The sequence below is a fragment of the Falco peregrinus genome, chromosome 7 (assembly GCF_023634155.1).
Source record: "Falco peregrinus isolate bFalPer1 chromosome 7, bFalPer1.pri, whole genome shotgun sequence".
In the NCBI taxonomy this organism is placed as follows: Eukaryota; Metazoa; Chordata; class Aves; order Falconiformes; family Falconidae; genus Falco; species Falco peregrinus.
Window position 1 is genome coordinate 34,687,433 of NC_073727.1, and position 18,027 is coordinate 34,705,459.

The following is an 18,027-nucleotide window of genomic DNA, read 5'->3' on the forward strand; positions in this document are numbered from 1 at the left end:
TTAAAAATTAATGCACAACAAAATCAAAATAAGCACCTTTGACTTTCCCTTGCAATTTTATTCCTGTTCACATTTGCAGCATTTCACTCTTAGCCTTGTCCTTATTTCTCTCAGGCACCGCAATATCAGTGAAGACTAAGTTGTCTCTGCTTGGCATAAAGTACAGTAAGAGATAGTGCTGAGGTGCAATGATTAAAGACAAATAATGGAAGAAAGCATATTGTCTCAGTATGGCTACTAAATTCTGGTATGGGTTGCAGCTTATTCTCTCTTCTGTGTCTCAACTGATTGAGTCACTGAGGGAGAAAAGATTGCTTACTGTTTTCTTCCCAGTGCTTATATCTGCCATAGGATCAAGCACACAAACAGTAAGCCCTTACACTCATGCAAAGAATTACATTAAATTAAACTTACGTAAGTCTTACAAGATAAAGTTCCTATGTACTCTGAAAAACAGATATCCACCACTGCAAATGAATCTCCAAGAATGGCATATTAATTCACAAAATGCTAGATATTTCAGAATTTTGGCTAGGTTTTAGGTTGTGCTAGTTTTGGTTGGGGTAAAGTTAATTTTCTTCATAGTAGCTGGTATGGGGCTATGTTTTGGATTTGTGCTGAAAACAGTGCTGATAACACAGGGATGTTTTAGCTGTTGCTGGGCAGCGCTTACGCAGGGCCAAGGGCTTTTCTGCTCCTCACCCCACCCCGCCAGCGAGGAGGCTGGGGGTGCACAAGAGGTGGGGAGGGGACACAGCCGGGACAGCTGATCCCCGACCGGCCAAAGGGATATTCCGTACCCTATGATGTCATGCTCAGCATATAAATCTGGGGGAAGAAGAAGGAAGTGGGACACATTTAGAGTTACAGCCTTTTGCCTTCCCAAGTAACCGTTACACATGACGGAGCCCTGCCTTCCTGGGGATGGCTGAACACCTGCCTGCCCATGGGAAGTGGTGAATGAATTCCTTCTTTTGCTTTGCTTGCGTGCACGGCTTTGGCTTTACCTATTAAACTGTCTTTATCTCAGCCCATGACTTTTCTCACATTTACCCTTCTGATTCTCTCCCCCATCCCACTGGAGTGGGAGTGAGTGAGCAGCTGGGTGGTGCTTAGTTGCTGGCTGGGGTTAAACCATGACATTCCTTTTTGGCACCCAATGTGGAATGTCAGAAAGGACTGTCATGCTTTAACCCCAGCCAGCAACTAAGTACCACACAGACACTCGCTCCCACTGCCCACCTCCCCCACCCCCCCCCACCCCACTGTGGGATGGGAAGGAGAATCGGAAAAAGGTAAAACTCATGTGTTGAGATAAAACCAGTTTATTAATTGAACTAAAATATAATAACAACAACAACAACAATAATAATTGTAGCAAAGAGGAGAGGGAGAGACAGGAATAAAATTCAAGGGAAAAATTAAAACAAAAAAAATAAGCAATGCCCAATACAATTTCTCACCATCCGCTGACTGATTCCCAGTCAGTCCCTGAGCAGCGATCAGTGGCTCCCAGCCAACTTCCCCCAGTTTATATACTGTTCTGTGGTATGGAATATCCCTTTGGCTAGTTGGGGTCAGCTGCCCTGGCTCTGCTCCCTCCTGGCTTCTTGTGCACCTCCTCACTGGCAGAGCATGGGGAAACTGAAAAGTCCTTCATTTCGACTGAGCACTACTTAGCAACAGCTAAAGTTGTTATCAACATTATTCTCATACTAATACCAAAACACAGCATTGTACCAGCTATTGAGAAGAAAATTAACTCTAGCCCAGCTGAAACCAGGATATAGGTGAAAATTGAGAATTAAGTAATTAATTTAATGATTTCTTTTTCACATGCAAAGCCTACTAGATGTTAACAGCATTATTGAATGTTTATTACAAAATCATTCTAATTCTGCATCAGAATACTACTTCTTATCATTTGGTTTCTTAGGAAAACCTTTCTCAACAAGTATATTGAGGAAGACTGGTTTTGCTGCAGTTAGGACCACTTGCCTTCTAGCCCCACTACACTTGTATGTCATGTCATGAGTAAAAAGCTCTTGGGACATAATAAGAAAGCTTTCATTGCCATTACTTCAAATACTCAAATGGCTTTTATATCCTAGCACACTGGTGACCCTAAACTGTGTGTTTTGAAGGAGAGATGAGGGCTGCTTGAAGCTGACAGAAATTTGCTTCTCCTCAGTTAATTAGTCAGACACATGCATGCCCAAATGAGAGCTGAAAAAGGACTTGCCATACTCATTACACCATCTGCAACAGCTTCCCATCGGCTACTTTGCCTCTCTATTTTCTGCTGTAGCAGATTGGTGACTTTTTCCAACTTCTGTTTTCCTCAAAAGAAGCTGCATCAAAAATTACCTTTTCAGGTCCCTCTATGATTTCTTGTAGAGAGTGCTTACTATTCATATCTATAAACAAGTTTCTTTCCTAGTTCGTAACCATTTTCTGATCTGTACATATGCTTGATGTTACCAGACTGTTTGCTTCTTGTCCTGCTAGACAGTGAAAATAGTTTGGTATCTCTATGTTTGCTGGCATTATACTACTCATTAGAAAGCTACTTAAGCTCCCATTTATTGTAATGACATTAGTTTATCAGTTAACAAGAACACTTTCTGGGACTTATAATTTCAGCTGGCCTTGAAAAGCTCTTTCTGTAAAATCTTTATTTTTTAAGTTGAGTCTAAGTCAGGGGTCCTCAAACTATGGCCCGCGGGCCAGATACGGCCCCCCAGGGTCCTCAGTCTGGCCCCCGGTACTTACAGACCCCCCCGCCGGGGGTTGGGGCGGGAAACCAAGCAGCCGCAGATGGCTGCCTGCCACTGCATCCGCGCGCCGGCCCCCTGGTTAAACAGTTTGAGGACCTCTGGTCTAAGTTATACTTGCTCTGTGGCCTTAACAAACCATGGCTTGCATGGGAATGCACCACCTCCCTCTTACACCCATGGAATCTGCCCCTCCAAGATGCGGTTTATAGATTTTGCCCAGAGTCTTTTCTAAATGACATTTGGTTGAGATGCTTTTCCAAGTGCTTTCAGTCTCAGCCTGAATGTTCATCTGCCTTTATAACCTTCTCAGCTGCTTGTCCTGTCTCTGGCCTCGTTTATAAAGATAGGGTGCTGTAAGTTAGGGTAAGAATTGACAGCTCCTTGCCACTAACTCTCTTTGTAAACACTCCTACAGCACACTAAATTGCTTTGGTTTGAAGCAACTTAATCCTCTCTCAATGCCATGTGAAATATCTAATACTTTCTGCATACTGAGTAACCACAAAAGAGGCCATGCAGAAAACCAAATTAACTGTAATTTCACAGCCTAGCACAGTTCTTTATGTAGACAAGCCATCTATTTCAGTTAATTCTTTGCAACTAGGTCATAGTGATGATATACCAGCATCCCTGAGAAGTTTCATTTACTCTTCCTCCTTTCACTTTCACTGTCATGACTCTAGAGCTAGTGTCTAGTCAATGAGAGAATCTTATTATAGCAACGTCCAAATGTGACACACAGCAAGGATTAAAGTGTTATCCAACTTGTACATGCATAAGCAGGCTCCCTGGAAACAGCATTCAGACTGATATTTTCATTTTCAAACCTGTATTTTCCTCCATTCGAGCAGTCAATGGAGCATCTTCCTGTCTAAGTAAGATCCAATTATAATGAGAGCTTGGATTGACAGGAAACATTATTATAACTGAATGAGCTGTCAAATCCATGATTAATAAGGTTTTTCATTTAGGCTCAACAATAGCAGCATCAGACCACTGCCATATTATTATTCAATAACTCATAACATTCATAAGAAGGTTTGCTTCCCATTTTGGAGGGTAGAGGGAGATCTCTCACATTCAGCTATTTGTATGGGGCAGCAAGGGCTTCAATATTTCACGAGAGGATTTTATCTCTGTGTTTTCTGAAGCTGTAAACTAACAAAAAGCCTTATGCAAAATCTAAGCCCTGCTGTTTAAGGATTTAGTTTCTGTTTTCCTTCTAGCTTCCATATTTTTGCATCCACATTCCAATTGAACCTTGAACCATGAGAACAGTGAGGGAATATCAGTGGTGTTAGAAGGCTAGCAGCCTGGGTGTCCAAATCATCAGATGTTGACCGTATAGAGTACAAGTAGGAGGCAAACCTCTCCAGTGCATCTGTGTTCAGCAAGGTGCAAAGCAGCAGATAAACAGCTGGTATTTCACATTAACCACCATGTATGTATGCATTTTAAATTGAGTCTAAGTTATACTTGCCCTGTGGCTTTTGTGTCCTTAACAAACTGTGGCTTGCATGGGAATGCACCACCACTGCCATATGCAATTTAAAATAACTTTGTGTGGTTCAAGCAGAGCAGATATTTTTTACAGTACACTAATTTTCATTTTTATGTGAGAGACAATGAGGGCAAGATAGTTGTGAATTAGGATATTCACAAAGGAAAAAGAACATACTTAGAAAGAAAAATTGTTCCCCTCAGAGAAGGCTTTCTATAACAAAAATGCAATTCCCTCCATCTTACATAAATTCTGCTTTCCCATCCCATTTCACAGTTTGATAGAAGATAACTGGATATTCCATTTTTCTGTTTCACTAGTTCTCAATTTTACCTTCCTAGCCTACCTCCTTAATCCACTCTTCCATCCAAATGGTGGTGCTGCTCCATCACCGCAAGCAGTATAAATGATTTGGCTGTAAAAGCTGTATGCTAGGGTTGACTTCGAAAAATGGCCTTTTAGTCCAGCATTCCTTTATACATCATCAGTTATGTCCCACTACTTTTTACTTTTTACCCAAATATAATCTATCAATATAAAAAACCACATATATAACCCATACTGTAGTAGTCTCTTTCCTTATTTTCTTCCCTTGCTGACACCTTGCATGCTTGCACAAACTAACCTTTAACATACACCTTTTAGCTTAATGTTATCATCTGTCTAAGTTCCACAGACTGGGTAAATTTATGGAGTCATTCTGAGAAGCGTCGGAGTTTCCATCCATAACCCTTTATGTCTTGAAACTAACTGCTACCTTCTGTAAGCCAACAGGTGAAGGCAAGGCTTAAGACACTGGATATACCACAGCAGGTGCAGAAGGCAAGCACAAAGGCTGATGTCTACTATAAGAATAAACTGTGAAGTGGTTAACAAAAGACCAGGCTTACAAAGGCATTAGTGAGCCTCAAGGTTAACATCTTTCAATGTTAAAAGGCACAAGTTCTTTTCTCTTGTTTCTTCCTCTTTCAAATATCCACACTTCAGAATCCAGCTGTCCTAGACAAGTCACTTGCTTTTTGCACCTCTTCTGTACATTAACATTCAGCTGAAAACTTTTAAACACGGTTAAAATGTACTAGTGTCCAGGAATTTCATTGTTGATACTTTTTTTGTATGTTGATACCTTTGTTCCTATTGCAGTAGCCAGTGCACAAAATGCTGCGTGCATGCAAAAATGATGCTTGTCTCTAGAAATATCCAAGATAGGAAAATGAAGCATTGTGTCCCATTTCATACAGAGGAGACAGCTACATGAACAAGTTGCCACCAAGTAAATGAGCATGGATTTACAGCTCATTAACTACTCCATGGCAACTGTCTGTGTGATTATTGCACCAGAGTAAATGTGAGGTAGCTCTGACCCTTACTGAAAGTGAGGCAATGTATCTTGCATTTACCTGAGATTTAAGCATCCATATAAAGTAACTAATGAGCTGTAAATCCACACTCTGTCTTCACACACAGCAGTTTCTTCATGTTTCTGGAGACAGTGATTTTTATGTGATTTGTCTGGTGTCATTGAAGCAGCATGTGACAGAAGTGGGAATGTAAACCAGACCCACTGAGCTCCAGCAAACCCCACTCCTTGCACGGTCAGAATTTTCTTTTAGAGCTACTGTTCAACTGCTTGGCACATCTACCTTCAAATGAGAGCAACTCACAAGCAAACTCAGCTACTCTTTTCCTCATTAATACTGCAGAGCATGCATATACCACTTATGCAAAACAGATGGGTCAGTAAAAATAGCTTCCAGATACGGTTTCCTCATTTCACACATAAAATATTATTTACTTTTTCTAAGACACTTAAATTTAAAGTTTAAAAGAAAGCGATGCTTTGGGAATAGCTTTATCTAGTTTTATTCATCAGATTTCAACTCTAGCTAATCTAGAGTCCAAATTAGTGCGGAGTGTAAGCGGTTTATAGCCAGAGTTGGCATGACACCAGCTAGAAAAGAGTTTTTTTTTCCTTTTTTTTCTCCAGTGACCTCTATCAAGTGATACTCTACTAAGACTCCATCACACTAGTTCAGGTGGACCATTGATACAAGACTGCCTACAGTCATTGCAAGCCTGGGATCGTTGCTCTGATTTTTCAGTGGCACCATGGGAATCACAATATAATTGAATACCCAGTGTCTCCTCAAATCCCTTGTTACTTGTTATTGAAAAAAGAGAAAGAGAAAGAAAAAAGAAAAAGAAAAAGAACCCTATGGTAGGAAAACCTAAACAACAGCATCACATCTTGCCATTTAAAATATTTATCGGTAAAATGATTTCATGTCCTGAGATAGAACAAGAACATAATGCTGTTAAGTACCTTGACAAAGTTCAGTGTAAATTATACACCTCTATATCCATAAAGAAGGGCAATTAATTTTCTCAGTATAGAAACGATATACATTATTCTTCAGCCTTTAAAAGCTCCCTCATACAATAATTGATAAACTTCAGTATTCATTTCATTATCAACATGCTTTCTCATGTCATGGCTATGGACTAATACATTAAAAAAGCAGAGAGGGAAGTCCCAGGGCTCACGCTGTCTTTACAAATTTTAATGGATTTAATGAGCCCCTCCACAATACTCTCTGTTTCTTCATAATCACTCAATTCCTCACTGCAAGGACTCTCTGGAAAATGTGAGTCATGCCTTCAGGTCCTTTGGGATTTGACCCTGCTGTCACACTGACAGAAACTTCCTTATTTCATTTCATGGAACAACATATTTCAAAGCATAATCCCAGCCTTCTGGGATGCTTTCACTTCCAGGATGCCTGGCTGACTGCTGCAAAAGTTTGAATTTCATGAGGGAAGGCATAACATAAATGGGCATTGTCAGTGCTTTCTTTTACATTGACCACATACAACACTGCTGACTCTGATGAGCATCCTTCTTTTTTTTTCTTTTTTCTTTTTTAGCAGAGGCTGTGGAAACATTAGCTGATTACACAGCGCCTGTAAACACCCCTGGGCTCAGTTGCAGCCTGTGCCAACTAGTGCTTTCCCAAACAGCTCCTAGGCGTGATCTGGGGGTTGGAGCACCCCAAGGCCCATTCCCCGTACACAGTTTGCAAGCAGGTCCACAAGTAAGGAGACCAAAAGGGTTACTAGCAGAGACATCAGCCACCTCATGCTAGTTGGCCTCCAGAGCCCAGAAAAGTCCCTGGAGGGAGGTGTTTGGGCAGGGATGGAGTCAGAGAGCCCGGGAGCTGCCTGGAGTTCCAGCATTTGGCTCTGTGGGAGCCTCGGGAGCTGCCGGGCAGGTCACTGCTGCTGCTGCGGGTGGGCATCGCACTGCAGGGACTGTGCTTCCTGCTGGAAATTCATTGTGGTCTAGATTATCTCTGGCCAGTTTAAACTGGAAAACTCTTTGACAACTTCCAAGCAGACCAAAATACAGGCCATAATAGGAAGCGCTTCACTGATCAGCTATCCACAAACTTAATTTTACAACCTTCTTGCCATCAGGAGAAGGGCAAGTGATAGAATGCAGCCTGGAGAATAGTCTCATGGGAAGTCAGGCTGCTTGGAACCCCAGCTGATAAAAAGCCATTTCGGGTCCTCCCCCAAATAATGTTTTTGAGGCGTTATTCTGCTGCAGTGCTTCCTAGAATTTTTGATTTATTTTTTTACTTTTTTAGCCTGCTTCATAATTAAACATAATGATGTTATTTTGTTGTGTTATGTGTTTTGTTATAATATGTACTTTCTGCAAGAGAGAAAAAAATGTACCAGCCAGTTCTGTTCTTACTGACATCAATGGGTTTTGGCTCACACACTCTGTGCAGGGTTTTCTTTCTTCTTATCAAGGGTTCCATATTTTCACACAGTCCAATTTTTTATTTCTTCTGGGCATCCTTTTTATTTTGATATTTCCTTTCTCTTTGCTCTCAGAGTAATTCATTTTTACCTCTAAATTAAGCAATTTGCTTTTAACCAGTTGGCATTTTCATCAGTCAGCATATCCAAATGTTCATCTGTACCTTCCTTAATTTCATGTACTATATCAGCATTTCCTGTAACAGTAATGGCTTTCTGCAATGAGACTTACACCTCAGATTGCCCTGCTGGTTTTTCAGGCAATTATCTACTGCCTGTCCTTCTGGCAGGCACATTGCTATCTTCACTGTATCATGGTTTTGAGAGAAACATCAACCCACAGTAAGTGCCTAATACAGACTTGATGCTTCTCTATGGAAATTTTAAGCTTGTCATATTGTTTAAGAGAGAAGGAGGTCTTAATGCCTGCTCTCCATGCTGAGCATATCAGGAAAACTCCAGTCATTTATTAGCTGGGGCTTTAGTGCTTCCTGCTTTTCCCACTTGGTTCATACAGAGTCCATAGGGTAGCCAGCAGTACTGGTCCCCCATCATCCAGGTTAGAGTGCTTCTTCAGCCAGCACTGCTCAGTTTCTGCCACAGAAAAACCCAGGACATGAGGTGGGATGGCACACATGCAGGCTTCAGCCCAGCACAGTATCTGGATGCATAAAAGGTTGCCAGAATATGGCCCCCAGCTATGGACATAACTATAAGGATCTCTGCAACAAAGCATCAATACAAAGTCCTTCAGCTCTGACTGTCCAGCCTACAAGAGAATTAAATGGCTTGACACTTGTCAGCACCTACAGCCTGCTCCAGTTTTACTCCCCAAAACCCAGATGAAGACTGATGCTCTGCTGAGGTTTGGAACAGGTGCTGCTGGGGAAAGAGATGAAAATCGATGTGCAACTTGGGATGTCCCTGCAGCTACTACCTGATGATGCCTGTGTCTTTGGCTTCATCTCACTGCATGAGAGAAGAGCAAGCAGGGGAGATGTGCTGGGAAGAAACAAGGAAGAGGAAAAGAAAAGCCTGTTGGAAAGCAATAGAGAAGACTGGAGAACCAAGGTCATATAAGCTGGGGGAGGCTGAAGGGCACAGGACAAACATAGTGTTGGGGTACCCAGGGCACATGGGTTTGGGGGAAATCAGGCACAGGTGGCACAGGATAGGTGTTAGGATGAAAAGGACCCTATGGCACAGTGTGGATGTGGTGGTCAGAGAGCATGAAGCTGCAGCACAAGAATTTGGAGGGTTTGGGGGCCTGACTCCTGGGTGAGGCAGTGGTGGGGATGGGATTTTGAAAGACTTCAAGAAAATGGTAACATGAGGTGGTCATTAATCTGTAAGGGCTGCACTTCCAGCCTTGCCATGCTGTTTATTAGGGGCTTACAAATCTATTGGGAAGTAACAGGGAGAAAGAGTACATGGGATGTGAGGAAGGAGCGGGACAGAGGGGGTGGGAGGTGAGACTCCAGGGAGAGAGGAAACCTCTTCAGTGAGGACAAAGAAAAAGAGACAGGAAGAAACACAGCTGCAACCTCAGCATCCACAGTGCTGCACCTGTCAGAGAGAAACCCTTTTTCTTACATTTGCATATGCACATTTTTGCATCTGCTAATGAACCACACTTTCCTCCCTCATTTCCAGTGCCAAAGATTATTAATTCCTGAAGTCTTGCTCTTACCTATTTCTTCCTGGCTGTCCTATATGCATTTTCTAATATGTATTTATTTAGGAAGGTTAGTTTCTTGCTACACAGCAGAAATAGTTGTGTTAAATCTACCCTATGAAGGCCCTAAAAACATGAAAAATGCTCTGGAAGCAGAAAAGAAATAGGAGGAAGGAAAGGAGGCGCTGCAGGAAAACTCATTTGCTGAAAAATGCAGCTTATGTCTTATCAATTTAATTCCAGATAAGTCTTCATTTTGCTGTGAAGACAGATGCGATAAATATGTTAATGGAAGATTTCGATAGTTCAGTTTGTAGAATTGCAAAGCCAGATGGAAGTGATAATTTTTCTTTCATTTTAATTTTGAAATACAAAGCAAGAAAGCAAGAAAGTTCCTGATATCGTAACACTGTAATGACTTTTTGAAGGATAATAGACCTTAGCACAGAATGACTATTAACTATCATGCTCTGATACTTGCCATTTTATTGAATTCCTGTTTCCCTGGCTGGAATTCTCTCAGCTTTCTTGCCAGCGCCGAGCAGGTTACTGTCTGTGACTGACTTTCCTAGTTCCACATTCATAAAGATATTTAGCAGCAATCCTAACTTGAAGCTGGTGAGTATTTTACTGATTCTACTGTTGCTCAGGCTGGATACATGCCTAAGCAGGCCACTGAAAATAGCATTGGAGGGAGCTAACCTGTTTTCCTGTTGATCAGGAGCCAAAACCTGCCTTTTTTTCATTCCTTAAGCAGTGCACTTAGTGCCCTCAGGGTATTAGGAGTAGCAGGACTGAACTGTGGCCTTCCATGCCTTGATTACGGTCCCCCCAGTATTAACATGCACTGAGCAATATTTGGCATGAGCCCTTGTTTGATTGTTTCAATTTAAAGCAAAGCCATTGAGGGACATATATTACCTTAAATCTGTAGGATATTTACTGCTTGAAGTGATAGGCAAAAATAAAGCTAGAAAACTTTTGCTGCTTGATTCCCCTGGAAGGGTAAGAAACAGTAGATAGCAGTTAAAAAGCCTAAGGAAATTTTAGAAAAAAATTTTCATGCCTCTCTCGTTCAGGGTCCCACCTGAAACATTACTCTGGAGTTACTAAGTGGAAACTTAGTTTGTTATATTCACCATGGTGGTTCTAACTGTGGAAAGAACAGGCACTTCTGGCTTGTTTTAAAAATAATTTTAATTTCAAGAAGGTCCTGACTGGTTCCTCCCACCCGAGCTTCTCTCCAGGAACAATTTGGCAAGAGAGTGAGGCGCTCCATTATCAAGTCAGTAGCATTAACTTCTAGGGTTTTATTAGGTCTTTCTCACTTTCTAGCTAAGCTCACAAATCAGAAACTGAATGGCTTAAGCTATTTAATTCAACATGGCAGTTAGAGCCCCCTGAGGACTTTATTCCAATGATTCCAGTGAGGAAAATGTGGATTTCTTGTGAATGACTGCTTTTATCCTACATTTTACCATTAGACAAAGGGTACAATTGTTTTGTCATTACTGTCCTCAGCTGAGGGTGCCTGTGGGTACAGGTGGTATTGGTTATTAGACAGATATCTGCCATCTGGTCTTGATATTAGATAGATATCTGATATCTGAAATAGCAGATTAATTTCATCATTTGATACATACTATTTTGTTTTATTTGTTTAGTTTGCATATAGTTTCTTGGGGTTTGTCTTTGTTTATTTAATTAGTAAATAATACAAAATTGCAAACATATGTGGTCTGGAGGTTTCTTACCCAAACAAAATGATCAGATGAGAGGGAAAGTCTACAGTGTACTGTGGAGGAAAGAGGAGAGAACCCCAGGCTGTGGAAGTGAAAGCTGTGTCAGCAGGAGCCAAGACAACTTAATTAGCCCTGTGAAGAGACTGGGCAGAGTGCTTGGTTCACGCAGCTATATTATATTTGAGAATTCATCTGTTGTCTCTGGACTTTGCTGAACTGTGCAAATATCCATGTCTCTGCAGCATTGCACCTTGCATGCAAGCGGAGGCCATTCTTACACTCATCTGAGGTTCCAGTCCGTGCTGGCTGCTAATCTCATACAATTCAGTGACTAACATGACCAGAAGTACACAGTGGAACATAAGTCTTGCTCCTGGCCCTAGCGTTCCCTTTTACCAAGGTCAGAGAACAGCAGGCAGAGACAGCTGGAGCCTCTCTGCCCTCACAGCCTCGCTGTGAGCAAAGAGGCGATCAAAGCACAAGCTGTAGCTAGAGGTGACCCACCCTTGCAGAGCATCCTCAGGTATTGGCATAAACCAGCCAGATCTTAGCCCTCTGTGGACTCATGCAGCAGCAGCAGCATTTAATCCTGGAGCACCAAGCCAAGCAGAGCTTCCCAAGTATTGGGCAAGGAAGACATTCACCATCCTCCAGCAAGCAGCCAGAGTCCCTAAGCACCAGGCAGGGAGCTGCCTGCAGGAGGAGCATGGGCATTCATGCAGCACTAAAGCTTATTCCAGGCTGCCACCTTGTCAGGCTTAAGTTCAGCTCATTAGGACATTCGTCTGTTATTTATGCAAATAAGTCTATGCATAGTCACAAAATATGCAAAGAGGACCATTTATCATTTTGGCACAATTTCCAATTTTCTGAACCCTTCAGACATCCCTGATACATGTAGAAGAAAATGCAGTCTTCCCTGTCACTACTGCTGGCAAAGAGGCCAAGGCAAAGCCTATCTGCTACCATCCACATCCTCTCAGAGGATTCATGGTGCTTGGGCTAGAAAAGATAATGCGTTCTGTGCAACTTTAAACCTGTTATGTTACAGCTCAGGATGTTTAATCTTATGAATAAGGGATCTCTACTTGTGTCACCTTTCCAGGGAAGGAGATTTACAAATCTGTGTAACTAAGCAGTTTATTACTTATTTATAACAAGCATGTGACAAAAAAAATGTCTTCTGGAACAGGCTACTTAAATGTGCTTCTTGTCTGGACAGCTGCAGTCTAAGGTTGCTCTGGCTCATTGATGTGCAAAGGAACCTCAGATCATCCCTCTTCTGCCCTTATTGTTCCCTCCTCACTTCAGGAAAATAATATCTTTTGCATGTCTAGTCTAGAGTGAGCATCTACCTGTTGTTCTCCACACAGCTATCAGTAACTGCAGGAGGTCTGAGTCCTCCTGACTAGGGTATGGGTTCACCTGAAACACAACTTTAGGGAATTCTTCCCCAGTTCTGTACCCCAGGCCAGTACCAGGCTGACAGCTTGCCTGTTAGCTCCAGGAGCCAGTTTATTGCATATCCTCCCTAGCCTAACAGGATGGCTTAAAAGCTGCCGCAAAGTTCACTGTACAAATTAGCAGAAAAGAAGTTTCCACAGTACACGTAAAGACACAAGAAAATTATGCAGCTTTTTGCTGTATTACCCTTATCTGAGTGACCTGCCTTACCCATTCACTCCTCCTATGGTCTATTGTAACCATCTCCCAGACTATGTGGAGCTGCGGGCCCACGTGTAGGCTTGGAATTGGCACTCAGGGGAGGAACACCTTCAGCAGGCAAGGAGGGGTACTCACAAAAGCTCCCCTTCCAGGGTAGCTACAACTGGAACTTAATTTGATAGCAACACAAAAAAATAACTTTTCCTGAACTCCCCAAAATATAATTCCATTACTTACATTGCAATTAAAGTGCAGCAAAATCACAGTACAGAGACCTGAAAGTATTTCCAATGTTTTTCCTTCTTCCCCTGTAGGGAATTTGTATTTGCACATGACCGCAACTGCAACCCAAATTAAATATCTCCTGATCTCTCATTAAAGTCCATCAAGATGCTTTTCTTTGATTCTTTCAATGTATGCAAGAAAATTGTGGTGGGTTGACCCCAGTCAGCAGCTAAGCACCCATCCAGGTGTTTGCTCACTCCCCCTTGACATCAAGTTGATGATCTCTTCAGAGTGAAAATAGTAAAAGCAAAAGCCAGAAAACTCATGGGTTGAGATAAAGGCAGTTTAGTAAATGAAGGAAAAAGGGGACCCCCCCCCCGCCCCAGTGATGCAAGGGCAGTCAGTCACCACCTCCCACAAACAGACTGATGTCCAGCCAGCCTCTGAGCTATGGCCACCTTCCCATACCAACCACCCCCTCAGTTTTTATTGCTGAGCATGGCATGGTACATCATGGAATATCCTTTTGTTCTGCTGGGGTCAACTGTCCCATCTATGTCCCTTCCCAACCCCTTTTCCACCCCTAGCCTACTGGCTAGGAGTGGGGCAGCCTGGGAAAAAGAGGAGGCCCTGACACTGTGAGTAAGCTGCTGTGCAACAGCCAAAACACTACTCTGTTATCAAAGCTGGTTTAGCCACAAATCCAAAACACAATATCTTACAGGTTGCTGTGAAGAAAATCAACTCCATCTCAGCCAGATCCAACACAAAAATTTATGAACAAATGCATTGTGTTAGGTTAACCACAAAGAAAATTGTCCTAGAAGGGGCACTTCTTTCTTCACATCAAGTGCTATTCTAAAACAGCTGCCCTTTTTGCTTCCGATCTGTTTGCCACTTGGGTAAGTGCAAAACCATATAGTCAAAAATATCTATACAACCTGACTTCCTGTGAATTTAATTCTACTGTTTCCAGCTGAGCAATATTATCTTTATAATATGAAAACATATGCTTTCTCTTAATAAAGATTTGAACATGGCCACTTCAAGTCTCTCCCCTTCACTTTTGCGTTGGTGCAGTAAAGGATTATCCACACAAAACTATACGGCCAAGCTTTCTGCTGTGAGTTGGCATGGTTCCGTTGTTTTTCATGGATCAATTAACACACACTGGAGATTTTAGCCATTGTTGTCTATAATGGCTAATTTGCCTATTAAAGAGAACTGAGAGCCATCTGTGTACATGCCATAGGGATACGCCAGTGAAATGGAGACTGTAAACCCACAGAACATGACCTATGCTTGTAAGACATTTGAAGACAAGGTGTGATACCTTACCTTTGGAGCCTGTAGTACATCAGACACACCTTGCCTAGGCACTGCAAAAACAGGTTTTGGTGCAAGTGTTGTTGGCTTTTTGGGAGGCCTGGGTGGTGGATGAAGGGTTTGGTTTTCATATCTTCGCACCATATAGTATTGCTCGTCGCTGATTTCTTCCACTGTTGTCTTAGTCACAGGTGGGACGACTGTCTGGACATCTTTGCTGAGCAAATGGACTGACATGTTTAAACGATATACAGGAATCTCCCAGCTTTCCACTGGACTGCTGGCACTACTGATCAGCAGATAAGAGTCTGTGATTTCTTCTTCTAACTGCAGACCCGGCACGGCAGCCAAGATATCTTCCTCAACAGAAAGGTCCCTCACGGACACTTTGACATTAAAAGGCAGACGAAATTCTTTGCAAATCTCAGAAAGCTGGTACCGTTTCTTGTCATGAATCACTTCCACAAAGCCACCTTCCATGTACATAGGGAGGAGCACTTTCTTGTATGTATCACTCAGTATTTGTTCACAAGCTAAAACATCTATGAGTTTCTTTCTTCCTTCATACAGAACTTCACTAGTCTGGCATTGCTGGACTAAAAATTGATCTCCAACAGAAACAGAATAAAGCTCTTTATGAGGGGAATCAAAGGCTTTAGTTGCTACAACATGAAGCTGTTCCTTTTCACTTTTTGCTATCTCTAAGTCATAGGCTGTTGGAAACTCCCGAGGTCTTCTCTTAAACTTTCCTTTGTAGCTCATAGGGATTAAAAAATGTCTTTTCGGGGAATTGCTTCTGATCTCAGAGGCTAGGACTCTTGTTGCCTGGTGCTTTTGGTAGATGACGATCTCTTTCCCTGTATGCAGTAAGTTACAAGGTTTTTGGCTTCCTGAAGGCCCGTCCATTATTTCAGCAGTCATAGGAAATTCCTTGCTTGTTCTCTCAAATACATCTTCCAAAGACAGTGGCTGAAGGAAAGAGCTAATATCATAACAGTCTGTTATATCCTTGACCTCGATATCTAGATCTGAGAGGATATGAACTATGTCCTTTCGAACTGAAAAGAAAAAGAAATACATGAATTTTTATTTTCAAACTGACGTTGGAATAAAATACACATGGCCTGTTGGCCAGATACTAAAAATACCTTCCCTGGGGCATGCACGTTCATATGTAAACCAGCACAATTAATAGGGCCAATCAAAATATAATTTTTAACTTGAGATATATGGCTATCAGATATGCAGGAGACCTCACAAAGGAAAAGAGAAACAAGATAAGAATAATGTGTGCAAGTGAATAAAATTTAAAAAAAGAGGAGACGGTAAAATATCAAGTTCACTATCTTTCTCACAGCACCTCCAAGTTTAATCAGCTGTTTATTGTATCAACTTTTACTTGAGTACAAGATGTAGTTCTGTTCCTTTATTTCACAGTAATTTATGGTTTCTCCAAAGAAATGGGGGGAGGGAACATTTTTAACAAATAAATAGCTTTTGAACCGGTTGTTAACAGATGTTGTTGCTGTGGCCAGTCTGGGAGAAATAAGTTATTCTGATATCTAATAATGAAAACATTTATAATTATTAATGTCACAGAGTCACAGATCAGTCAGGGTTGGAAGGCACCTCTGGAGATCATCTAGTCCAACCTCCTGCAAAAGCAGATTCACCTGCAGCAGGTTGAATAGAGTTATGTCCAGGTGGGTTTTGAATATCTCCAGAGGAGGCTCCACAGACTCTCTGTCACCCTCAAAGTAAAGAAGTTTTTCCTCCTGTTCAGGTGGAACTTCATGTGCTGCAGTTTGTGCCCGTTGCCCCTTGTCCTGTCATTGGCACCACTGAAAAGAGCCCAGCCCCGTCCTCTTGATATACTTGTCCTTAAGATACTGGTATGCATTGATAAGGTCCCCCTGAGCCTTTTATTCTCCAGGCTAAACAGGCCCTGCTCTCTCAGCCTTTCCTCATAAGAAAGAGGAAATAATATCACTTTAGAAAAAAAGGCAAAACCTTTGTATAACAAAGCATAAGCTTATTGTTAATGAATGAAGAAATTTCTGCTGTGATGGCCCTCTGTGGAAGTCTTACATCTTTTTCTGTGGCACCTGGTTTTATTCACTATCAGAACCATGCCATTGCATTTAACAGTCTGACAGGGAGCAACAACTTTTTTATCACAACCAAACCTGCAAAATTTTGTATGTAAAACTTCCAAGCACAAATCTGACTATGCAATTAAGACTTATTTAAGAATCTGGCTCCAAATCAGTGACATCACAGATCACTGACCAGGGCAGTAAGATTTAACAAGCAAATAATATTTAAGGACTCTCTTCAGTTAGACTTATTCTGCATAGACCCGCGCACAAGGATAGTATATCCTGGATTCACACTTCTTTGTAGCAGGACATACCAATATTTTACGCTTAAAAGTCAGTATCAGTTGTATTTTATGACAGATTTTTATAAGTGATTCAGGATCTGTTTATTCCAGCTCTGCTTTTATCCTATTGGACACCTTCAGGTGACAAGCATCTTTAGTACACAAGGGAAGCCAATAAAGGAGGAATAACTAGTGAAAATGAAAGTTTTCTATGGGTGTTTGAGGGAGTTTCACACACATAATTTGTGCATTATTAAGAATGAGAAGTATAGAGGCTTCCTGCACACAGCCTGTGAAAATGTAGTTTGCTATCCCTCTTATCAGGAATATTTTTATTGAATCATGGATAGTATTTCTTATACTTTTGCTTGTGTCTATTTATAGGTCTTCTAAAAATGGTGATAATCTGTTTTTCATGGTCCACAAGAAAATAGTTAATGATGTACCATGAAGCCTACTTTTCAAGTTTGCATTAAATAATTATTTAGGACATATTTAATGCTGCTTAAATGTTGAACGCACTGTGAAACAGAAAATGAAATCAACAAATGCAACTTTTACTGGAATATCTGGAAGACAAGTGAATACCAAACATTTCTGAACCTTCAGAAAGCTTTTTAGAAACATTGAATTCTTATTGATTCTACACAGATATCTAAGTAGGCATAGGAATACACACCTAAGTGAACCCAGCTTCAGGAGATGGGCTAGATTCCTGAATGTAGCTAGTGTTGTAGAAAACAAAGTATTTTATCTTGCAAGGTATACTTTCCGAACTCATACATTAAATCGCATAGCAAGCACAGCTGAATGTCTCATGATAAGCATTTAACAGCTATAGTGTATTGTGCTAACAGTCTTTATCCACTTTTACTTCTTTCTCTTTTATCCATTTACTTACAACAATC

General features: G+C 41.4%; 1 protein-coding gene across 6 annotated transcripts in view; it reads right to left on the bottom strand.

The window, feature by feature from the left end:
* Positions 1–18,027, bottom strand: part of THEMIS (thymocyte selection associated) — an 84,573-nt gene that overhangs the window by 40,143 nt on the left and 26,403 nt on the right. For all 6 annotated transcript variants that reach the window (XM_055810610.1, XM_005236992.3, XM_055810613.1 and 3 more), the window contains one exon: positions 14,749–15,794. In XM_055810610.1, the coding sequence (XP_055666585.1) occupies positions 14,749–15,794 (1,046 nt within the window). The remainder of the gene's footprint in view (positions 1–14,748; positions 15,795–18,027) is intronic.